The sequence below is a fragment of the Hypanus sabinus genome, chromosome 12 (genome assembly GCF_030144855.1).
Source record: "Hypanus sabinus isolate sHypSab1 chromosome 12, sHypSab1.hap1, whole genome shotgun sequence".
Classification (NCBI taxonomy): domain Eukaryota; kingdom Metazoa; phylum Chordata; class Chondrichthyes; order Myliobatiformes; family Dasyatidae; genus Hypanus; species Hypanus sabinus.
In genome coordinates this window covers 14,701,911-14,719,306 of record NC_082717.1, presented here as the reverse complement: position 1 = coordinate 14,719,306, position 17,396 = coordinate 14,701,911, and the positions used below count along the sequence as shown (strand labels likewise).

The 17,396-nt window shown below is 43.1% G+C and overlaps 1 protein-coding gene across 1 annotated transcript in view; it reads left to right on the top strand.

Moving 5' to 3' along the window:
• The window catches only part of smyd3 (SET and MYND domain containing 3), a 990,938-nt gene that overhangs the window by 238,921 nt on the left and 734,621 nt on the right, over window positions 1-17,396 (top strand). Inside the window, exons 3-4 of the mRNA XM_059985566.1 lie at window positions 5,508-5,615; window positions 13,115-13,172. Coding sequence (XP_059841549.1) covers window positions 5,508-5,615; window positions 13,115-13,172 — 166 coding nt within the window. The remainder of the gene's footprint in view (window positions 1-5,507; window positions 5,616-13,114; window positions 13,173-17,396) is intronic.

Below are 17,396 nucleotides of genomic sequence, written 5' to 3'. Positions count from 1 at the left end.
TTCTGTAAGTGTATATCTCAGATAAATACTATGTGGAGATTTGTGACATATATGATTATATGATGTATATGTACAATGTCTGAAATACATCTTATGGAAATGTTTGATGATGAACTTCAATATAAAAAAATAAATTGCAGTTACAGCCTTCCTTCAGAAGTAGATGAACAAGCCCAGATATTACCTTGGTTACCCTTGGGCAAGGTATAGCATCTACTTAACCCCTCCCCTCCCCAATCGGGGTCACGTGAGGCCATGGGAGCAGATGGTGGATGGTTATATGAGCAGCTGATGCATATCACAAGTCCTGGTTATGTGACCAACTGACACCAGGCAGACAATCTCTGAAGAGCATTGATAAGGGATGGGGTCACCCGTCTTTGTAAAGGCACTGCCCAATGGCAAACCATTTCTGTAGAAAAATTTGCCAAGAACAATCATGGTTATGAAAAGCCAATGATAGCCCACGTCAAACAATGTAGCTCAAAAACGAATGAACAAGCTATCTTGTCCATCCTTCTCATTATTGTCATAGAAGTTTCAGGTGTTCGCAGAGGGGAAGAAAAGCAGAAAAAGAAGGGACAGCAATAATTTCATTCATGAAAGTGAGGAGTAGGTGGGAAAATAACTATTTACCTTCTTAACACTAAATATGTTTTCATAATTGAGAGGGGCACAGTTGAGAATGATACCAAGTTGGGGCAGAACTTGATTCAGCTCACTAAAGCTAACTCTGATGCGCACATAATGAACTATGCCCTTTCACCTCCTCCCTTATCCCCATTCAGGGCCCCAAAAGGTCCTTCCAGCTGAGGTATCACATCATCTGCAAATCTGCCAGGGTTGTGTATGATGTCCAGTGCTCTCAATGCAGCCTTCTCTACATTGGTGAGATGCTCTGTAAATTGGGGTCTGCATCTGGCAAAAGCGGAACTTCCTGCTGGCCAAACGTTTCAATTCCATTTCCCATTCCTGTTCCGACTTGTTGGTATATGGCCTCTTGGGGCAAGATAAGGTCACCTTTGAGGTGTAGGAGCAGCACCTTATATTCAGATTGGGTGGCCTTGAAACTGATGAAATGAATATTGATTTCTCCTTCCAGTAAAAATAAAATTCTCTCTTCTGTTCCCCACTCTGATGTCTTGTCTCGTCATCTGCCTGTCACCTTCTTCCTTCCTTCATTCTTTTATGGTGCACTCTTGTATCAGATTCCTTCCTCTCCAGCCTGTTACCTTTCCAACCCACCTGGCTTCACCTAGAATTTTCTAGCTATCCACTTTCCTTCCCCCCCCCCCCCCCCAACTTTATAATTCTGGCGTCTTCTGCCTTCCTTTCTAGCGCTGACTGTTTATTCATTTCCATCGAAGCTTGCTGAGTTCCTCCAGCATCTTGTGTGTGATGCTCCCTGCTAGCTGCCTGCATTCAGCCCGACTTCCTCCATCCCCTACCCACCATGCCTCCGTTCCAAATGCCTCTATTGCAGTTGTACCTGCCTTCACCTCTTCCCCTGGCAGCTCATTCCAAGTGCGCACCACCCTTCAGCCTCCACATCCTTCTCCTGGTCAGTTCTGTTTACAAGTATTCCTTTTGGATCTTGCTCTCATCGCCTGTCTGTATGCACTGAGAGCCTGTCTCATCCAGAAGGGGGCCTATTCTTTTCAGAGCCACACTTGCCTTTTACTGCTTGAGGATTTGAGTGCATGTGAAAGATATTTTACTAGAATTACTGGTGTGGCTGTACCTGGAGAAATGTGCATTACCTTTTTCTTCCTACTTTAATATCATCGGCACATGTCGCAAAATTGTTAACTTAGTGGTAGTACTACAATGCAAAGCACGATAATGTAAAAAATGTAAATCAATTCCAGTAATTTTATTTATGTATATTAATAATTAAATTTCAAATGCTGCCAATGCAGAAATAATAAAAGTGAGGTGGTCTTCATGGGCTCAATGTCTGTTTAGGAATCGGATGACAGAGGGGAAGAAGCTGTTTTTGAGTGGCTGAGTGTGTGCCTTCAGGCTTCTGTCCCTCATTCCTGAGGGTAACATTTGGAAGAGGACATGTCATGGGTGATGGAGGTCCTTAATGATGGACGTCACCTACCTGAGGCATTGCTCCTTGAAGATGTTGTGGATACTTTGGAGACTAGTGCCCAAGATGGAGCTGAATAATTTTACAACCTTCTGTAGCTTGTTTTGAAGCAGCCCCCCCCCCCCCAACCAGAAAGTAACGTAGCCTGTCAGAGGGATGCAACTGGATTGGGAATATATAGTTGTTATCAATATTGCTGAAACCACACTGTGCAGACCTGTTGCTGGATTAGTGAGCCAGTCACAGGAAAGAAATTGCGCAGGCTTTCTAAAACAAAAGCGAGCGGCAGGTGTTTTGAAATATATCACATTCTTATGGGGTTTGATGGAGCGCCTGTTAACTGTGGCCGAGTCAAGAACTTGGCGGGGTGGGGGGGATTCTTTGTGATGGATCTTGAGTCCCTGCTTCTGGTCTTTGTGGTTGACCTTTCAAAGGCATTTTCGTTGTTACTACCTAGATTTTCTTCCTTGGCTGAAGACTCGTTGCCAAAAGTAACATAAGAAACCCATTTAACACAATTATTGCTTTTCCGACAAAACACATTTGAAGTGCCTTGAGAGTGATGGTGGTATGATGTTTCCTCCCAGAGCTGCATTCAAGTGTTGGAAACCAGGAGTACTCGTTTGGGACTTGAATTATTTAAATGCACTTTCTTTTATTTATGTCTCTACCAGCACCGTAGGTGCTCGTGATCTGGCCTTGAGCCACATCAGTCAAAAGCGTCGTAATTTTGGCTGCACCATAAGATGTTGGAGTAGAGTGAGGTCATTCAGCCCATCGAGTCTCTCTGCCGTTTCATCATGGCTGATTTATTATCCTTCAACCCTATTCTCCTGCCTTCTCCCCGTAACCTTTAACGCCCAACTATCTATCAACCTGCTCTTTATATATACCCAATAACTTGGCCTCCACAGTCATCTGTGGCAATGAATTCCACAGAACCACTACCCTCTGGCTAAAGAAATTCCTCCCCACCTCTGTTCTAAAGGGATGGCTTTACACTTGTGGGTTCATTCAGTTCCGTCTTCCTGGAAGCAATTACAGTATGGCTGACTTTTGTTGGAGTTATTTCCAGTCTGGGTCTCTGTCGAGATTGTGGCTGAGATTTGGTTGTTTTTGAAGATCTTGGGGTTGGTTTTGTGGACAGAGAAGGGAGTTAGGGGTCAGATTGGAGGTTTAGGGACAGGTATGTGACGGAGTTAGGGGTCAGATTGGGGGTTAGGGACAGGGATGTGAAGGAGCTAGCGGTAGGCTGGAGTCTAGTCCGTGTTCTTTGTTTGAAGGACTGCGACGTGGATGGGTGATGAAGGACATTCATAGTCCGGGTCTCCACCTTGCTCTTAAAGGCCAGCGATGTGGACATGAGATGAAGTTCACTCGGTGTCCAAACATTGCTTAAAAGCCAGCAATGTGGACTGGTATTGAAAAGTGTCCATGGATGCTGGGCTGTCCCAGGTTGGTGGGTCTCGGGATTGGTGAGTTGACAAGCCCGCCCGGTGTACCGCTTGGAGTTCTGGATCCAGCCTCCTGGAGTCGACACAAAGATCAAGGCCCAAACGTCGATCGGAAGTTGAAGCCTAATGAGTGAAGACTAGCGGCTCAGAGGCCTGTTTTGGGATTGGAGGCTTGTTGGCCTATATGAATATGGGAGCGGGTTTGTTTCATTGTTGATGTTTTATTGCTTTTGTTTCTGCTCTGCGTTGTTCCGCAGAGCTTTGTGGCCATACTGTTTAGGCACCGGAATGTGTGCTGACACTTGTGGGCTGCCCTCAGCTCATCCTCAGCTGTTTTGCTTGTTAGTGCAAATAATGTATTCAACTCTTTGTTTTGATGTATGAGTAATCAATAAATCTGAATTTAAATGTATCACCTACTGGATCATCCCTGGCCTTCTTCAAACTTCTGAGGCGGGAGCTACCTACAATGGGCCCTTCAAAGTACGGAGGGGCTGTCAGTGCTGTCATAGAGCCGTGAAAGCAGAATGCTATTTGCAAAGTTTGCTAACGCTGCTGGTAGTTTTCACAAGATCTCTATTAATCTGGTGCAAGTTTACGCAGCTGTTACCAGTGAGCTTAGTAGCTCTGACTTTGGAAAGACCTTTTTAGTTGGGTACCATGTACAAGCAACCACCTACTGGGGAGAGATTCTTCTGCATTTATGGACCTCTAGTGTCAGAGGTCTGTGCGAATCTGGGGTTTGAGGCCCCATGATCAGCAAGTCCTGGGGTCGATACTGGAGGTCAAAGCCCAAAAGTTGAGGGACCCAGCCAGCGATTCTGAACACCAAGACCCAATGATTGAAGCTGCCGAGTTGGCTTGTCCGGAAGTGGGAGACCTGATGCCTGTGAGTCCAGGCCCAGGATTACTATGGAGTCAGAAGCCCTGTGAGAGCTGGGACTCTGAGGACCGGTGTTCAAAGTTGTATAGTTAGCCAGACTTAGGGTCGATAGTGAGGGAGCGAACCCCTAAGGTCATAGACCAATTTCGGCAGGTCCTGGAAGTCGAGGTCCATTAGTTGACATCTCTGAGCTGGCATGTCAGGAAACCTGATGTTTTGGAATTACAAAACATAACAGCGGCGATGAGGAAGTTTTAAATAAACCTGAGACGGCTACCTACTTGCTGAAGAGCGGCGACATGTTTGAGTTGAAAAAAATAGCACAGCAAGAAATGGTCAAGTTTAAAAAAAAGGCAGAAAACAGAAGAATTTATTGGTTCATAAACAATAACTGGATAATATATAGAACTGATCGAGGAATGTTTTAAAACAAATGAAGTAGCCAATTCTCCCGACTTATCCTTTAACAGATTTTTGTCATTATGCATAAATGTATATGGCATATAAAATTGATCCTTGAACACATAATTTTTAAGGCAAAGGTAAAGAGATTCTTACAGGAGGTGTGTTCTTTGCGAATGAAAGCCACTGAGGTGCTCCAGGGTTACAGCCAGGTGGTTCTGACAGGGGGGTTGCCTCTAAAGTACAGGAATGCAATCTATGAATTGCTACTAGTGGTACGATCACTCAAGTTGAGAATTATCTTCTCCAAAGGGATTGATCCTTCATTAGGATTCATCTCTTCATCAGGGTCTTGGCCTGAAATGTCAACGGTTTATTCCTCTCCCTAAATGCTGCCCATCCTGCTGAGTTCCTCCAGCATTTTGTGTGTATTACTCTGGATTTCCAGCATCTGCAGAATCTCTTTTTGTATTTGTAGTTGATAGTTCTGCTCTTTTACCATATTGTCACTTAAGAGGTGGGGGTCTCTCCTGTTATCCAAGCTCTCAATAGTATTTTCTTACTGAAACGTGTTGTTTCTTTCCAGAGCCTGTGCTGTATACTTCCTTATTTGTGATTAAGACTCAGCTGTGCTGCTTATTCCTCACCTTCAATCTATTTTGTTATGTTACAGAAACTGGCCTGGCCGGAACACAAGCGTGAATGCAAGTGTTTGAGAAGCATCTATCCTCAAGTCCCAACTGACATGGTTAGGCTGGTTGGGAGGATAATCTTCAAATTGGTAAGTAGATAGCATGTGGACTATTGGCTGAATTTGATACTATAGAAGGTTTGGCACATTTGTGAAGGGATTGAAAGGTGATATCAGATTAAATCATGGAAGGGATATTCCTTAAGTACCTCATGATCCTTTGACAGCTAATCTCTTGTTCACCTCTGGTCTTTGACAAGCATGAAGCTCCATGATGCTTTGGGTCTCCTCACTGTGAGATTTCAACAAGCCATAATTCAGAAGTATTCACTTTGTTTTTCTCCTTTCTGCAAAGAATACAAAATTGAAATTCAAACCTTTTACACACTCAACAATTCAGGAACAGCTTCTTCCCCTCTGTCATCCGATTTCTGAATGGACATTGAACTCATGAACAGTACCTGATTACTTTTTTATTTCCATTTTTGCAGTACTTACTTAATTTAACTATTTAATAAATATATATTTACAGTAATTTACTGTTTTTTTCTATTATTATGTATTGCATTGTACTGCTGCCGCAAAGACAACAAATTTCACAACAAATGACGGTGATATTAAACCTGATTCTGATTCAGCAGATCAGGATGTCAGAATCAAAATCAGGTTTATTATCACAGGCATGTGATGTGAAACTTGTTAACTTAGCAGCAGCAATACATAATATAGAAGAAGGAGAATAAAACCTAATAAATAAATAAGTAAATCAATTACAGTATACATATTTTGAGGATGTGACTAAACACATTGATGAAGGTGGAGCAGTAGATGTAGTGTATATGGATTTCAGCAAGGCATTTGATAAGGTACCCCATGCAAAGCTTATTGAGAAAGTAAGGAGGTATGGGAATCCAAGGGTACATTGCTTTGTGGATCCAGAACTGGCTTACCCACAGAAGGCAAAGAGTGGTTGTAGATGGATCATATTCTGCATGGAGTTCGGTGACTAATGGAGTGCCTCAGGGATCTGTTCTGGGACCCTTACTCTTCGTGATTTTTATAAGTGACCTGGATGAGGAAGTGGAGGGATGGGTTAGTACATTTGCTGATGACACAAAGGTTAGAGGTGTTGTGGATAGTGTGGAGGGCTGTCAGAGGTTACAGCGAGACATTGATAGGATGAGCCTTACATCTGTGGTGGGAAAGCTGTTGGAAAAGATTCTTAGAGATAGGATCTATGGGCATTTAGAGAATCATGGTCTGATCAGGGATAGTCAGCATGGCTTTGTGAAGGGCAGACCGTGTCTAACAAGCCTGGTAGAGTTCTTTGAGGAGGTGTATAGATATATAGATATATAGGCATATAGATGAGGGTAGTGCAGTGGATGTGATCTACACGGATTTTAGTAAGGCATTTGATAAGGTTCCATGTGGTAGGCTTATTCAGAAAGTCAGAAGGCATGGGATCCAGGGAAGTTTGGCCAGGTGAATTCAGAATTGGCTTGCCTGCAGAAGGCAGAGGGTTGTGGTGGAGGGAGTACATTCAGATTGGAGGGTTCTGACTAGTGATGTCCCACAAGGATTGGTTCCGGGATTTTTATTAATGACCTAGATGTGGGGGTAGAAGGGTGGGTTGGCAAGTTTCCAGATGACACAAAGGTTGGTGGTGTTGTGGATAGTGTAGAGGATAGTTGAAGATTGCAGAGAGACATTGATAGGATGCAGAAGTGGGCTGAGAAGTGGCTGATGGAGTTCAACCCAGAGAAGTGTGAGGTGGTACATTTTGGAAGGACAAACTCCAAGGCAGAGTACAAAGTAAATGGCAGGATCCTTGGTAGTGTGGAGGAGCAGAGGGATCTGGGGGTACATGTCCATAGATCCCTGAAAGTTGCCTCACAGGTAGATAGGGCAGTTAAGAAAGCTTATGGGGTGTTAGCTTTCATATGTCGAGGGATAGAGTTTAAGAGTCGCGATGTAATGATGCAGCTCTATAAAACTCTGGTTAGGCCACACTTGGAGTACTTTGTCCAGTTCTGGTCGCCTCACTATAGGAAGGATGTGGAATAATTGAAAAGGTGACAGAAGAGATTTACCAGGATGCTGCCTGGTTTAGAGAGTATGCATTATGATCAGAGATTAAAGGAGCTAGGGCTTTACTCTTTGGAGAGGAGGATGAGAGGAGACATGATAGAGGTATACAAGATATTAAGAGGAATAGATAGAGTGGACAGCCAGCGCCTCTTCCCCAGGGCACCACTGCTCAATATAAGAAGACATGGCTTTAAGGTAAGGGGTGGGAAGTTCAAGAGGGATATTAGAGGAAGGTTTTTCACTCAGAGAGTGGTTGGTGTGTGGAATGCACTGCCTGAGACAGGAGTTGGGGCAGATATATTAGTAAAACTTAAGAGACTATTAGACAGGTATATGGAGGAATTTAAGTTGGAGGGGTTATATGGGAGGCAGAGTTTAAGGGTCGGCACAACATTGTGGGCTGAATGGTCTGTACTGTGCTGTACTACTCTATGATCTATGTTCTATGCAAAACTGGGCTGAGAAGTGGCAGACAGAGTTCAACCCAGAGAAGTGTGAAGTGGTTCATTTTGGTAGGTCAAATTTGATGGCAGAATATAATATTAATGATAAGTCTCTTGGCAGTGTGGAAGATTGGAGGGATCTTGGGGTCCAAGTCCATAGGCCACTCAAAGCAGCTGCGCAGGTTGACTCTGTGGTTAAGAAGGCGTACGCTGTATTGGCCTTCATCAAACTTGGAATTGAATTTAGGAGCCGAGAAGTAATGTTGCAGCTATATAGGACCCTGGTCAGACCCCACTTGGAGTACTGCGCTCAGTTCTGGTCACCTCACTACAGGAAGGATGTGTAAGCCAGAGAAAGGGTGCAGAGGAGATTTACAAGGATGTTGCCCTGGAAATGGGGAGCATGCCTTATGAGAATAGGTTGAGTGAACTCGGCCTTTTCTCCTTGGAGCGAGGGAGGATGAGAGGTGACCTGGTAGAGGTGTATAAGATGATGAGAGGCATTGATTGTGTGGATAATCAGAGGCTTTTTCCCAGGGCTGAAATGGTTGCCACAAGAGAACACAGGTTTAAGGTGTGGGGAGTAGGTACAGAGGAGATGTCAGGGGTAAGTTCTTTACTCAGAGAGTGGTGAGTGTGTGGAATGGGCTGCTGGCAACAGTGGTGGAGGCGGATATGATAGGGTCTTTTAAGAGACTTTTAGACAGGTAAAATAGAGGGCAATGGGTAACCCTAGTAATTTCTAAGGTAGGGACATGTTCGGCACATCTTTGTGTGCCGAAGAACCTGTATTGTGCTGTAGTTTTTCTATGTTTCTATGTATATAGAACAGATTAAAAATCGTGCAAAAAACAGAAATACTGTATATTAACAAAGTGAGGCAGTTTCCAAGGGTTCAATGTCCATTTAGGAATCAGTTGGCAGAGGGGAAGAAGTTGTTCCTGAATCGCTGAGTATGTGTCTTCAGGCTTCTGTATCTCCTACCTGATGGTAATAGTGAGAAAAGGGCATGCTCTGGGAGCTGGAGGTCCTTAATAATGGATGCTGCCTTTCTGAGATACTGTTCCCTGAATATGACCTGGGTACTTTGTAGACTAGTACCCAAGATGGAGCTGACCAAGTGTACAACTCTCTGCAGCTTCTTTCAGTATTCCCCCTCCCCATACCAGACAGTGATGCTGCCTGTCAGAATGCTCTCCATGGTACATGTATTGAAGTTTTTGAATGTATTTGTTGACTTCCCAAATCTCTTCAAACCCCTAATGAAGTATAGCCTCTGTCTTGCCTTCTTTATAACTGCATCGACATGTTGGGACTAGGTTAGCTTCTCAGAGATATTGACACCCGGGAACTTGAAGCTGCTCACTCTCTCCACTTCTGATCCCTCTATGAGAATTGGTATGTGTTCCTTCGTCTTATCCTTCTGGAAGTTCATAATCAGCTCTTTTGTCGTACTGACATTGAATGCCAGGTTGTTGCTGCAGCACCACTTCACTAGTTGGCATATCTCACTCCTGTACGCCATCTCGTCACCACCTGAGGTTCTACCAACAATGGTTGTATCGTCAGCAAATTTGTAGATAGTGTTTGAGCTATACCTAGCCACACAGTCATGTGTATATAGAGAGTAGAGCAGTGGATGAAGCACACACCCCTGGGGTGCACCAGTGTTGATCGTCAGCAATGAGGAGATGTCATCACCAATCTGCACAGATTATGGTCTTCCAGGTAGGAAGTCGAGGATCCAATTGCAGAGGGAGGTACAGAGGCCCAGGTTCTGCAACTTCTCAATCAGGATTGTGGGAATGATGCTATTAAATGCTGAGCTATAGTCAATGAACAGCATTCTGATGTTGGTGGTTGTGTTGTCCAAGTGGTCTAAAGCTGTGTGGAGAGCCATTAAGATTGCGAGTGTGTATGGAGGGGAACAAACAGTTGACGTTTTGAACTTTCAAATTTGGGCAAGACCCTGATTGCTGTGCTCCTGCAGCATTTTGTGTGTGATATCCTCTACTGTGTTTTCCTTGAGTTCTATCCATCTGCTTTGATTGTTCTGTCTAGATGGCATATGAACAAAAGGTTTTCACTGTATCTTGGTGCATGAGGCAAGAATTAACCAATTACCAATATTGCTGAGGCTAATTCCTACTTTTGTCAGAACAATTCAGTTCAACATGTTCTCACCACCTCCCACAATGCATTCTCATGACCTTTATTGTTCAACAGCCCACATAAGTTTTGTTATCAATAATTTAAAAAAGGCAAATTGTCTATAGCCTCTTGGGATTCTTCACTATAATCATATCTGGGGATAGCAACCGAAGTCTGAAAACAGAAACAGTATTGATTTATTTTTGGTTTCATTGTAGCCAGTGATTGGCAGCTCAACAATCAGAAAGATCTGCTGTGATAATGTCCTTTTTGAACGTGTACATTTCCTAGCTAGAAAAAAACAAATGAGAGATGTGATAATTCCTGCTGTAGAAACATAATGTTCCTTGGTGATAGTTCGGCCTTAATTATAATTCTGAAGAGCTTGAAGCCCTTCAATTATTGAAACTGCTTTCATGTTGGTATCAAATCAATTAAAACCAGGACCAGGACTGAATGTTTTGCTTCATAATTAAAAAAGAGATATTGCTGGAAATACTCAGCAGGTCAGGCAGCATCCGCAAAGAGTGATTTCAATCGACATTTCAACAGATTTAGGAAACGATAACATGAGGTATTTCAGGTTGTGGAGGTCTGTGGAGGGGGTGGACAGAACAAAAGCAGTGTCTGTGATGAGGTGGAGACTAAGTCAGACGTAGGCAGAGGCTGAGAGAAAATGCGTTAGTGTCTGCTGTTGGATTAGGATCTAAATTGTCATTTCTCTTGCAGTTTAACTTTCTTTATTCTTGCTTGTATGTCTGCATAATTAATCTGTGAATGTTCAGAGGATTTTTATAACTTGTAAAACTGATTCTGTATTTTTTTGTAGCTTTGTCTGCAGCAAGTGTCATACTGTGATTCAAACTGTTTCATGGGTTGTTCTTAGGAAGGAATTTTCTTATCTGGCTAGTTTGAGCTAGTCTTCAATACAAGGCGACTTTGACATTTTTATATCCTTTCTTGTCTTCTCTATTTGGTTGTGCCTTTTTTATGGTACAGTGTGTTGGTTACTGCTATTCTTTTGTTATGCACAACTAATAAAATGGCTGTAGCCACAAGATTTATCCCCCGTACTTGACTTTCAAAGAACCTTCTGGACAATATCATCCCCCTGCTAAACTTTTTGAAGAAGACAGTATCAGGAAAATCATTTGTTTTAGTGATATTAGTTGAGGCATCAGTATCAGCCAGAACTACAATTAAAATTCAAATTTTATACACCAGTTTAGTGACATTTAGGACTGAAAATGTGAAATGTTCACCATTTTTTGACCATTTAAAAATACAGAACTTGTGTTTAAATTGACAAGATCACTGCAAAGTGATAAAAATTGTTTTACATTTGCAATAACAGAATCATTTTGCAGTGGATTGCCTGTCTGTATGTGGAATGCTGACCTCTGGTAATGCTGGTTTCAATCAGTTCAGTTGGATTTTTCAATCCAATTTAAGGAGAGAGGAAAATAAAATCAACTTGGGTCCTTGTTTGACAGGTGCCTAAGAGTCTCTGTGTTAATAGTACATCAGAGGATGTAAGAGTGAAAAGAAAAGTCAGCAATTGCCTTTTTATCATTGCCTTTCACTACATTGGGATGTCTCAGAATACTTGGCAACCAGTTAACTATCATTGAAGTGTGACCCCTGTTATAATGGATACAACAGGCAGTCCAATTTATGCATGCCTAGATCCCATGAGCAGTAAAGTGAGTCATCCTGATTGAAGGCTAAAGTTTGGCCAGGACCCCAGGGTGAAATACCTTGCCCTTACTGAAATGATGAAATACATTGTGTATCTTAGGCAGACAGATGTCAGCTTAACATCCCAACTGACAGAGACCAAGGGCAAGACAAAGATTAAGTATGGTGTGATCTTCTGCCCATTTGCGATTGCTAACAATGTCCACAGAATCTGTACAGGAGCAGCTGGGAATCATCGTTCATGAAATATAGAAAGTTCGTCTACAGGAGTGCAAGTAGGTAGGAAGAGACATGGAATTATAGCCTTTATTACAGATGGTACAAACTACTAAAATCTTGATAGAGCTTGTTAGAAGATTAGTGAGATCACACCAGGGGTGTTATATGTAGCAATGTTCTCTTTATTTGGGTTGTGGGCAGTGGGTGTGGGGATGTGTGTTTGCATTGGGAAGGTTCTGCTATGTCTTATGGTTGATTTCTGGGATTGAAGTATTTTTTACTGATGGACGTTTAAGGAATGTGGGCCTTTGTGTTCAATATCAAAATAAAGTTATTATCAAAGTACATAATTGTTACCATATACTACCTTGAGATTTATTTTCTTGCGGGCATTGACAAAGGGAAAAAAAAGAAAAACAATAGAATTTTATGAAAAACTACATACACAAAGACTGACAATGTACAAATAAAAATAATACTGAGAATGAGTTGCAACTCTACAAGTCTGATCTCATGAGTTACTCTTATTTGTTTTGTATTTACACAGTTTGTCCTTTGCTCATTGGTTGCTTGTCAGTCTTTTTCATGATCCTGTTGTACTTCTTTGTTCAACTGTGAATGCCTGCAAGAAAATGAATCTCACAGTAATATGTAGTGAGTTTGCATACCTTGATGATAAATTTACTTGGATTTATTTTGAACTCAGGGACTTTGTCAGGATAAAACATTGCCCATTTTAAGCAGATGAGGAGGAAGTTCTTTTCCAGGACCATGACTCTTACCCAGAGAGCCTTGGAGGCAGAGTCAGTGAATATATTCACGGTGGTTAGTGACATGAGAGACTGGCGAAGTTGTATTGAGGGGCAAGTTGTATGCTGTCTGGCCTACTCCAGTTTCTGATTCCGAGTAAAGAGATGCTGTCTTCAGGATGGTGGAAGGTGGAGAAATTCATCATGTGATATTAAAGTGATCTGCTTTGTCTCACAGATGAGTGGGTTGCCCTGTCCTTCCGAGGAGCTGTACTCTGTGTCGGATCTTCAGTCCAGTAAGTACTCCATTCTGCCCCTTGGGGTATGCTGTGCCAACTGCCTTGTTCATTTGGCTGCACAATTCAGCCAAGTGGGAAGATGGGATTGTTGAGGTTTTGGGGCTCGTCGGGGTGGCAGGGGTTGAGGGGAGCGGTGACAGATACACACACACAAAACTCAACAAGTCTGCCACATTATATGGAGCGGAATAAACGGTCAACGTTCCGGGCTGAGACCCCTTCATTCTGATCAGCATTTTGTGTGTGTTGCTCAAGTTGTCCAGTATCTGCAGAATCAATTGTGTTTATGGGGAAATAGAGTCATTGAAAAGTGCACTACACAAGCAGGCGCTTCAGCCCTTCTTATCCATACTAAAACTCTCTACTCCCATTGACCTGCACCCACACCCCTGCCATCCACGTGTCTAGCCAAACTTGAAAGTGATGAAATTATTTTGAGATTCGGAATTTGGGAATGCATAATCAACGTGGGGGTGACACGGTACCATAGAAGTGAGCACAACACTTGACAGTACCAGAGACCCGAGTTCAATTCCTGCCGCTGTCTATAAGGAGTTTATATGTTCTCTCCATGACCGCATGAGTTTCCTCCGGGTGCTCCGGTTTCCTCACACATTCCAAAGATACACTGGTCAGCAGGTGAATGGGTCATTGTAAGTTGTCCCATGATTAGGCTAGGATTAAATTGGGGCATTGCTGGGTGGCACAGCTTGAGGGGCTGGAACAGCCTTTGAGAGAATCAAGGGTATGCCTACTGAGCCAGTGTTCTGTTCTGGGTGTCAGTCGTGGGATTTCCAGGAGACTCCCAGCCTTGAGATGCAGCTCCTTAGAGACCGTGTTAGGGAACTGGAGCTGCAGTTTGATGACCTTCGGCTTGTGAGGGAAAGTGAAGCAGCGATAGACAGGAGCTACAGCGAGATGGTCACCCCAAGGCTACAGGAGACAGATAAATAGGTGACAGTCAGGAGAGGGAAGGGGAAACATTAGTGGAGAGCACCCCTGTGGCTGTCTCCCTCAACAATAAATACTCCATTTTGAGTACTGTTGGGAGAGATAACTTGCCTGTGGGGGAAGCAACAGCGACCATGCCTCTGCCACTAAGTCTGGCTCTGTGGCCGATAAGGGTAAGGAATTGAAGGGGATGGCAGCAGTAACAGGGGCTCTATAATCAGGGGGCAGACAGGCGATTCTATGGATGCAAAAAGAAAACAAGGATGGTAGTTTGCCTTCCAGGTGCCAGGATCCGTGGTATTTCTGAACGCGTCCACAATATCCTGAAAAGGGAGGGTGAGCAGCCAGAAGTCATGGAACATATTGGTACCAATGACATGGGTAGAAAAAGAGAGGAGGTCCTGAACAAAGAGTACTGGGATTTAGGAAACTGAGAAGTAGGGCCTCAAAGGTAGTAATCTCGGGATTGCTGCCTGTGCTGCATGACAGTGAGGGTAGGATTAGAACGAGGTGGCAGATAAATGCACAGCTGAAGAATTGGGGCAGGGGGCAGGGATTTAGATTTCTGGATCATTGGGACCTCTTCTGGGGTGGGACCTGTACAAAAGGGACAGCTTGCACTTAAATCTGAGGGGGGCCAATATTCTTGTGGGCAGGTTTGCTAGAGATGTCGGGAATGGTTTAAACAAATATGGCTGGGGGATAGGAACCAGTACGATAGAGCTGAAGATGAGCCAGCAGGTTTACAAGTAGATGATGGATGTAAGGAAGGACAAGCCAATGATTGGGTACAAATGCAGACAGAACAAAGAGTTAAATTGTACCATAGAGGCAAAATTCAAAAGGGCGAAGAATGCAGGACTAAAGATGCTGTATTTAAATGAGTGTAGCATTCAGAATAAGGTGGACAAACTCACGGCGTAATTAGAGACTGGCCAGTAGTGACGTTTTGGGCATCACTGAGTTGTGGCTGAAAGAAGGCCATAGCTGGGAGCTTAACATCAAAGGATAGACTTTGTATTGAAAGGACAGGCAGAAGGTATAGGCGGTGGTGTGGCTCTGTTGGTAAGAGATGGAATTATATCTTTCGAAAGAGGTGACATGGGGTCAGAGAATGTTGAATCTTTGTGGCTGGACTTAAGAAACTGCAAGGGTGAAAAAACATTATGGGAATCATATATAGGCCTCCAAATAGCAGCCAAGATGTGGGGTTGAGATTGCAAAGGGAGATGGAAAAGGCATGTAATAAGGGTAATGACGCAATTGTAATGGGGAACTTTAATATGCAAGGGGATTGGAAAAATCAGGTTGCTGTTGGATCACAAGAGAGGGAATTTGTTGAATGCCTGCAAGATGGCTTTTAGAGCAGCGTGTGCTTGAGCCTACTTGTTGAAGGGCTATCTTAGATTGGGTATTGTGTAATAATCCAGATCTTATTGGGGAGCTTAATGTAAAGGAACCTTTAGGAGGCAGTGATTATAATATGATTGAATTCATACTGCAATTTGAGAGGGGAGAAGCATAAGTCTCAGGTATCAGTATCGCAATGGAATAAAGGGAATTATAGAGGCATGAGAGAGGAGCTTGCCCAGGTGGATTGGATGAGGATATTGGTGGGGATGATGGCAGAGCAGAGGTGACTGAAGTCTCTGAAAATAGTTCACAAGGTGCAAGATAGATATGTCCCACAGAAGTAATTCTCAAATGGCAGAGGTAGGCAACAGTGGCTGACACGGGAAGTTAAGGATTGTATAAAAGCCAAGGAAAGGGCATATAAGGTAGCAAAAGTGAGTGGGAAGTTGGATGATTGGGAAGTTTTTAAAATTCAACAAAAAGCAGCTAAAAAGCTATAAGAAGGGAAAAGATGAAATATGAAGTCAAACTAACCAATAATATAAAGCAGGATACCAAAAGATTTTTCAATTATATAAAGAGTAAAAGGCAGATGAGAGTTGATATTGGACCACTGGAAAATGATGTGGGTGAGGTCATAATGGGGGCAAAGAAATGGAAGATGAACTTAATGGGTATTTTGTATCAGTCTTCATTGTGGAAGACTCTAATAGTGTGCCAGAGGTCCGTGAGTGCCACTGCTATTACAAAAGTATAAGTGCTGGGCTAACTGAAAGGTCTTAAGGTGGAGAAGTCACCAAGATCAGATGGACTACATCCCAGAGTCCTGAGAGAGGTTGCTGAAGTGATAACAGACGCATTGGTCTTGATCTTTCAAGAATCACTTGATCCTGGCATGGTCCCGGAGGACTGGAGGATTGCAAATGTCACTCCACTCTTTAAGAAGAGAGGAAACAAAAGCAAGGAAATTATAGGCCAGTTAGCCTAATCTCAGTGGTTGGAGAAGTATTGGAGTCTAGTATTAAAGATGATTATTAAAGGTGTACAAGATATTAAGAGGAATAGACAAAGTGGACAGCCAGCACCTCTTCCCCAGGGCACCACTGCTCAGTACAAGAGGACATGGCTTTAAGTTAAAGGGAGAGAAGTTCAAGGGGGATATTAGAGGAAGGTTTTTCACTCAGAGAGCGGTTGGTGTGTGGAATGCAGTGCCTGAGTCAGTGGTGGAGGCAGATACACTAGTGAAGTTTAAGAGACTACCAGACAGGTATATGGAGGAATTTAAGGTGGGGGGTTATATGGGAGGCAGGGTTTGAGGTTCAGCACAACATTGGGGGCCGAAGGGCCTGTAATATGCTGTACTATTCTATGTTCTATGAGTTTTTGAGGTACTTGGAGACTATTGACAAAATAAGTCAAAGTCAGCATGGTTTCTGTGAAGGAAAGTCTTGCCTGACAAGTCTATTAGAGTTCTTCGAGGAAGTAACAAGCCGGCTGGATAAAGGAGAGGCAGTGGATATCATTTACTTGGATTTTCGGAAGGCATTTAATAAGGTGCCACACATGAGGCTGCTTAACAAGATAAAATCCTATGGTGTTACAGGAAAGATAATGGCATGGGTAGAGGAATGGCTGACAGGCAGGAGGCAGTGAGTGGGAATAAAAAGGGCCTTTTCTGGTTGGCAGCCAGTGACTAATGGTGTTCCTCAGGGGTCAGTATTAGGACTGCTGCTTTTCACATTGTTTGTCAATGATTTAGATAGTGAAATTAATGGCTTTGTAGCAAAGTTTGTGAATGATACAAAGATAGGTGGAGGGGTAGGTAGTGCTGAGGAAGCAGGACTTAGACAAATTGGAAGAATGGGCAAAGAAATGGCAGATGGAAAACAGAGTAGAGAAATGTATGTGAATGTATTT